The 7358-nt window shown below is 34.3% G+C and overlaps 1 protein-coding gene across 1 annotated transcript; it reads left to right on the top strand.

Annotated features, from left to right (window-relative positions):
- Window positions 1-2141: 2141 nt before the first annotated feature.
- Window positions 2142-7248, top strand: LOC18015942 (disease resistance-like protein CSA1). Its single transcript, XM_006398115.2, has 5 exons — window positions 2142-2614; window positions 4027-5152; window positions 5244-5558; window positions 5642-6532; window positions 6625-7248. Exons 1-5 carry the CDS (start codon window positions 2142-2144, stop codon window positions 7246-7248), a joined length of 3429 nt encoding a protein of 1142 aa, XP_006398178.1.
- The last annotated feature ends 110 nt before the right edge of the window (window positions 7249-7358 follow it).

The raw sequence follows: 7358 nt of genomic DNA, 5'->3' as shown, positions 1-7358 counted from the left end.
GTCTCGTAATACATTTTAAGGTGTTATGAAGAGATTCATATCAAGAATTCAAGATTGGGTGTACTTTTGTATATTGTACGTGAATTTTAGAACTGTTTGGAATCCTATTACTATTACACTTTCTAATGTTTTCTTATAATAATAACGTTTATTATTATTGTGAGTTTTCTTATACGTCATAATTAAAAGTTTAAGACTCATAGTAAATTATATTTAGAAAATATAAGATTATAGAACCTGACCTTTCCGGATTGTAAAACATAGGTATTCACATAGATTTTGTACCATTTATTATTCTGAGATCGTTGGAACTTATTCGTCGAATGCGTCATTTTCCATCCGTTTCCTTGAAATTATTGAGAAATTCAAATAAACAATGATTTTTTTTTAATGGTGGTTGCATTTCCTTATACGAAGTCCATAGTCAAACAAAAATTGCAATAAAAACATGACGATACATATTAGATTTGTTTAATTCAACATGCATATAAAAAATGACATAAAAAAATCTTAAGCATATATCCGGTTTTTGAATTTGTCCAAGTCATACGTGGACTGATATAATTTTTCATTTTATTATTTGAAAATCTAATTGTAGTTTGAAGTCATTTATTTTATTTTATTTTCTATTATTGAAAATATTTATATATTAGATTTTCTTACATTTTAATGTTTAAGACATGATCGTAAAAACAGTATAGAAGATGTAGATAAAAGCATATTAGTATCCAAATAATTTATTTTAAATAGTTTAAAATCTTTTGAACATTGTTCTATGTATTTAAGACGTAGTTTTTTGAAGTACTGTACGAACTCATTTGAAGAAGAAGGAAGAGTTAAACAATTTAGAAAAGGTGTGAGAAAATTAGAGAGAAATCATGTACATATTTATACTAAAATATTTGAACTTGAATACACTAATCTAGACATCACAAATACCATCATTCCATTAAACATTCTATTTATTGATTTTTCATTTTTTTGTTAAATTTTTACTAAATTTTGGTTTTAAAAATTTTAGAAATGGTTTGATTTGACAGTGAAATAAAGCATTAAACCACAATAATTCAAACGGTTTAAATTATTTTTAATACATCATCAGATAAGAACCAATAAAAAATAACACATAATCGGTAAATGAGGTAAAAATATCTTTTTGCAACCGAAACTCATTTTGGAGCTGACACGTAAGCGAAACAATGTGAAAATTGTTGTGAGCGCAACACTTAAACAAATTACTACACAAATAAGTATATAGATCATAATCCGAACATGTACAAATTTAATTGTTTGTGCTAATAGCGTACTCATTTAGTTACCATCCAAATTTAATTTACCATAATGCATATTTTTTACCATTTTTATTCAAAACTAGTTAAACTACTTAAACCACTTACTTACTAACATGTGTGTGTTTTATTAGTTATAATAAATAAATAGATATTATTATCTTGGAATGAACTATTCATCATCAAGATATCGAACAATGCTCTACTGCCGTATCATATATAGCTTATATTTTCTTGTACATATCATATTTTTAATAGGTAAATTAGTATTTTACATATCTTTATATCATATTATAAAGACAGTATTTTACATATCTTTATAATAGTTAAATTATTTTGTAGAGATTATCATCAAAATGTTGTCTATTATCCCCCACCCTATCAATTATCATTTAGTTAATACAAAATTACAAATGATGACCGTTGAGATGTCAGATGTGTGGATCGAATATCTTGGTTGTTAACGCTAACGTTACTCTCATATCGGGCTTCGGAGGAAAATCCGTATATTGTATTATGGTGTATTATTTTCTATGACTATTTGTTTTCTTATGAGCGTATAGTGGTAATTTAAAATCTGCAGTCTATAAAGAAATAGCGCCTCTTATAACAAAAAAAAAAATGATTGTTAACTCGACTAATAAAACAATAACCAGTAAATTACCATATCACAAAGTTCTTACGTACGTTGTAATCTTGACGAACAACGCGGTCAGCTAAGATATATATAAGAGGACGACGTCAATGATATGATATTGTATTGCAAATATATGGGCATTGCTTCTCCTAGCAATCAATAGCAAACAGCCACACACACATTAACACATACAAACAAAAGAAAACAAGTTTGAGATGGTGGCATCCTCATCTGCCAACGTCAACGTAGGCCCGCAAGTGTTCATCAATTTCCGGGGAGCAGAACTGCGTAAAAACTTCGTTTCCCATCTCAAAGATGCCTTGGAACGCAACGGAATCAACGCTTATATCGACAGCAACGAGCACGCGGGTGAGGATCTTGATATACTCTTTAGAAGGATTGAGGAGTCCACAGTCGCGCTGACCATCTTATCAAGAAGGTACACGGAGTCACACTGGTGCTTGGGAGAGCTTGTGCATATAATGAAGTGCGTGGATCGACGCACTCTCTGGGTTATTCCCATATTTTACAAGTTGGAGCCAGGCACGGTGAAAAAGCTTGATGGAGAGTTCGGTGTTCAGCTATGGAATTTATGGAGGAAGGTAGGCCGAGATGACCGGATCCTAAAGTGGGATGCTGCTTTGCAAGGCGTTGCAAAAAAGATTGCGTTGGAATCGGAAATTAGCCGGTAATTAACTAACCTACATTAAGTTATTTTTACTGGTATTAATTGGTTGGATGAAAACATTGAATCTAAGTAGTTTAATGGGCCAAGACACTCGTGGTATAGTGGCAACCCTGCTTTTGTGCTTGGAGACCCTGTGTCCAAGTCTCTTGGTAGAGAAAATCTTTAAAATACTTCCTAGTCTAGTGGTGGTAGTCTGGTAGAAAGATAACAGCCAAGGTTTCAAGGCGTAAATTCGTCCAGCCATGGGGTTAATGCTCGCTAAAAACTTGAAGCATTGCTTCAAGGTTAATGGGCACTCTTATTTGAATTATTCATGGTCCTCACTAGTATGGTGTCAGAGATCGTGAGCCTTCGAGCCAATATTTTTAATCTGAAACCATTGTTAAAATTTACGGTTAGCGGACCAATAAAATCCAAAAATATCCAACGATAACTGGTGATCCACGCCAATAAAATCTAAAAAGTTTAAGTATTTATTTTGCTTCATAAGACTATAAGAGGTGCTTTTTAGGGTTTAGATGAAAGTTCTCTTTGTCTTATTTTAGTCATTTTCAGATGATATTCTTAACAGGAGAACTTTCACATTTCGGTCAAAAATGAAAACTGAATGAGGTTTTTTAAACATTGGAGATGAGCCCACATATCTATTTTGGTTTACTCTATTTCGAGAAAACAAAATACAGTACAAATGGTCTAAGAAAGTACTTATTACCTCCAAAAGTATTTTACAAATAATCTGAAATTCTTCTACGATCAGCTCTATTATTATACCATGATTTCTAGATGTTTTCATATTGTTTTCATGTTCTTGATTATTTTTAATATGCAATAAAATAAGAAAATTTATATTTTAAAATTAATTATCTGCATAATTGTGATCTGTTTAATAGATTTTAAATTAAACTTTTGTTAATTTATTTACAATTTATATTTTATGAATTACAATTAAAAAATTAAAAATAATTCGTATTAATCATAAATCTGATAAACAATCATAATTCGTATTAATTATGTTTAAGGTTCCATAAACATAATTTTTATTTATGGTAATTTTTTGTTTATTTTTTATGTACTTTATTTTTTTGTTAATTTCTTTTAGAAAAAGATTATATTTCATTTTTTATTTTTTTAAGTAAATAATTAAGATTGCAAAGTTTATATTATTACATTATATGTCAAGATCTTAATTAACTGTGACAAATAGAACGATTTAATAGTTATAAAAATCTTACATGTGCCAGAGATTCAGTTTTATATAAGAGATTTCTAGATTACATATTTGTTAACAACACTGTTGGATCTAATTAGGCTGCCTTGGGTTTGGTCCAATTTTGATTGATTAGATCAATGACCCATAATTAATATTGACCAATTTTTTTAAAAAAAATCAATATCTTTGTCGAACGTTGCAGTGACGAAGTTGCTTTCCTCGATAAGATCATTGAAGAGGTTCAGAATGCCCTAACAAAAGATTTATCTCTAAGAGAATTAAACCCTAAACCCGAAGAAAGCCCTAACCGAGCAACAAATATAATCAAATCAGGAGGACAACGCCTGAAGCAACTGGAAGAAAAGTTGGATGTAGAGTGCAATGACAACGACACTCGTGTTGTTGGAATTGTTGGGATGGCTGGAATCGGCAAAACCTATCTAGCCAAGAATCTGTTCGAAAAGTTGAAGACAAAGATCGGACGTCACGTGTTTGTCGAGTTCCCCCGTGAGAAGTCGAACGAGCAAGGGCTTGAATGGCTGCAGAAGACAATAGTTGAAGGGTTACTTAATCAAGAAAATATAATTTTTTCTAATGGAAGTCCACTTGAGGTTTGGAAGAACCGCCTACTCGAGAAGAAAGTCGTGGTTGTTCTTGATGGCGTGAGTGACAAGAAACATATCGATGAGGTTCTAAGGAACCGGGACTGGATTAAGAGAGGGAGCAAGATCGTCATCATTACACGGGACAAGTCACTGTTTAAGGGACTGGAATGCGATCTCTATGAAGTCCCAGGGTTGAATGACAGAGAGGGCTTAGAGCTCTTTAGAGCACAAAGTTGTACTACTCTTGAGGGAAAATTCATGGAGCTGTTAAGAAAGTTCTTGGATTATGCAGGAGGCAACCCATTAGCTCTCAAGGCATATGGTGGGGAGCTTAAGGGGAAAGAGGAAGATCAATGGGAAGAAAGACTTGGAACACTGACACAAATTCTAAATCCGGAGATCAGAAAAGAGTTGAAAATCAGTTATGACGAACTAAATAGTGAGCAGAAGGATGCACTTCTTGAAATAGCTTGTTTCTTCAGATCACAAGATGAAGATTACATAACAACTCTACTGGATTCTTTTCACCAAGAATCTGCTAAAGGTAGCACCGAAATTAGAGATCTCGAGGAAAAGTTCTTGATTCGCGTGTATGATGGCCGAGTTGAGATGCAAGATCTATGGTTGACAATGTGCAAGGAACTTGTTGGAACAAGTGAAGGGAAGTATTGGCTATTTCCGTCGAAAATAGCAGAGTCAACTGATGCGTTAAAAACCAAAGAGGTGAGATAACAAGTTAGAGTTTGTGACCTAATGTATTGGTAGAGTTCGATATGCACTTTCAATAACTTTTGGTAATTTACTTGATCAACAGGGTAAAGAAGAGGTTAGAGGTGTTACCATAGACATGTCTAAAATGGATGAAAAGCCGTTAGACAACCAAGCATTTATAGGTATGAGCAATCTACGGTATCTTAAAGTCTACAGTTCCACTGACCCTAGTAATGGTGAAGCCAAGTGCAAGTTAAACTTACCTGACGGGCTCGAGTTTCCGGAAGATAATATTATTCGATATATCTACTGGATGAAATTTCCAGGGGAGGAACTCCCATCAAACTTCAAACCCAATAATCTTATCCATCTTAGCTTGCCTTACAGCAAAATTAAATGTGTATGGCAGGGTACTAAGGTTTGTGTCTCTCCCTTTAAGTGTTAAGTAAATTAGGCTAATTTGTGTGAATGATAATATGTAAATCTTTTTGGTTGTTACAGGTTGCACCAAAACTAAAGTGGGTCGATCTTAGCCACTCGAGTAATTTGAGTTCTTTGTCAGGTTTATCAAAAGCACCAAATCTTTTGAGACTGAACCTTGAAGGCTGCATAAGTTTGAAGGAGCTACCCGAGGAAATGAAAGATATGAAAAATCTTGTTTTCTTGAACCTAAGAGAATGCACAAGTCTTTCATCTTTGCCGGATATAAACATGGATTCCTTGAAGGTTCTCATTCTCAGCGGATGTTCAAAGCTACAGAAATTTCAAGTGATTTCAGAAAAGCTAGAAAAACTGTACTTAAACGGCACTGCAGTTAATACACTTCCCCCAACCATAGGTAATCTCCAAAGACTTATCTTATTGAACCTGAAAGACTGCAAAAATCTGGTTACTCTTCCTAATTGTATAGGGAAGCTGATATCTCTTCAACAACTCAAACTCTCTCGTTGTTCGAACCTCAATAGTTTTCCTGATGTTAAGGATAACATGGTAAATCTACGGATTTTACTACTTGGTGGAACATCAATAACAGAGATGCCATGCAATATTGATGGTTCATCCTTATCCTTGCTACAACGTTTATGCTTGAGTGGGAATGCTAATATCCGTACTCTGGAATTGAACACAAGTCATTTAAAATGGCTAGAGTTAAAGTATTGTAAGAATCTCACAAGTCTTCAGCTTCCACCACATCTTCAATGCTTAGATGCACATGGTTGTATCTCACTGAGAACCGTCACCAGCTCACTAGTCCATCCTAGGCCAACAGAGAATTTTCATTCAACACTGATGTTCACCAACTGCAACGAACTAGAACAAGTTTCAAAGAATGCTATCATATCTTACGCTCATGAGAAATGCCGGTCGATGTCAGATGATGGCTATAATCGGGTAGGCTTTTCTTCTCCTCTCTCTCTCTCTTTCTATGATATTTTGATGTCCTGAAGCATCCATAGATTATGACTTTTGCAATTAATTTTCAGGATTTCGTTTTCAACTCCTTGATTGGTACCTGCTTTCCTGGATGTGATGTACCTTTATGGTTTAACCACCAAACATTTGGATCAATCTTAAAGCGGACGCTGCCTCGAGACCTGAAAGAAGGCAGAGTAAATGGGGTATTTCTATGTGTTGTAGTCTCGTTTAAGGAGTTCAAAGGCCAAACCAACACCCTCCAAGTGAAATGCAATTGTGAGTTCACTGATCATGCTATCATAAGACTGAGGCGTAAAATTAGTATTATTGTTGGTGGTTGTTCTGAGCTAAGTAGTGATGAGTCACGTAAAATTGATTCGGATCATGTGTTCATTGGCTACACCAATTGGTTTAATACTAATAAAAGTCAAAAAAATGAAGATGACAAGGAATACGTTCCTACCGAAATCTCCCTTGGATTTGAAGTCACAGATGGTGCAAGTGAAGTCCGAGAATGTGAGGTGATGAAATGCGGCTTCTCTTTGTTGTATAATTCTGAGGGAGCTGTTTCTTGGGAGCCAAGATTTGATGCATCTCCTAGGTCAGAGGAAAGTATACACGGTGAATTAGCGTCTCACATAGCTTCAGAGCACGATTTTGGTGATTCCAATGGACTACTAAACGGAGAATAAGTTCACATGATGAAGGTTATGATCGACAGAGTCCAACATCAATGTTGGAGATTGTGCAACTTTTGGTATGTATTTTGTTAGTTTAGGTTATATGAGAGAGAGAGGAGAGA

This window comes from Eutrema salsugineum, unplaced genomic scaffold, assembly GCF_000478725.1.
Source record: "Eutrema salsugineum unplaced genomic scaffold, Eutsalg1_0 scaffold_20, whole genome shotgun sequence".
In the NCBI taxonomy this organism is placed as follows: domain Eukaryota; kingdom Viridiplantae; phylum Streptophyta; class Magnoliopsida; order Brassicales; family Brassicaceae; genus Eutrema; species Eutrema salsugineum.
This window is presented reverse-complemented; position numbering and strand designations above follow the sequence as displayed.

Coding starts and splice junctions, on each gene's coding strand:
- LOC18015942 (XM_006398115.2), top strand. CDS start 2,142: ATGGTGGCATCCTCATCTGCCAACGTCAACGTAGGCCCGCAAGTGTTC. Junction 2,615..4,026: donor TTGGAATCGGAAATTAGCCG/GTAATTAACTAA, acceptor CGAACGTTGCAG/TGACGAAGTTGCTTTCCTCG. Junction 6,533..6,624: donor CAGATGATGGCTATAATCGG/GTAGGCTTTTCT, acceptor ATTAATTTTCAG/GATTTCGTTTTCAACTCCTT.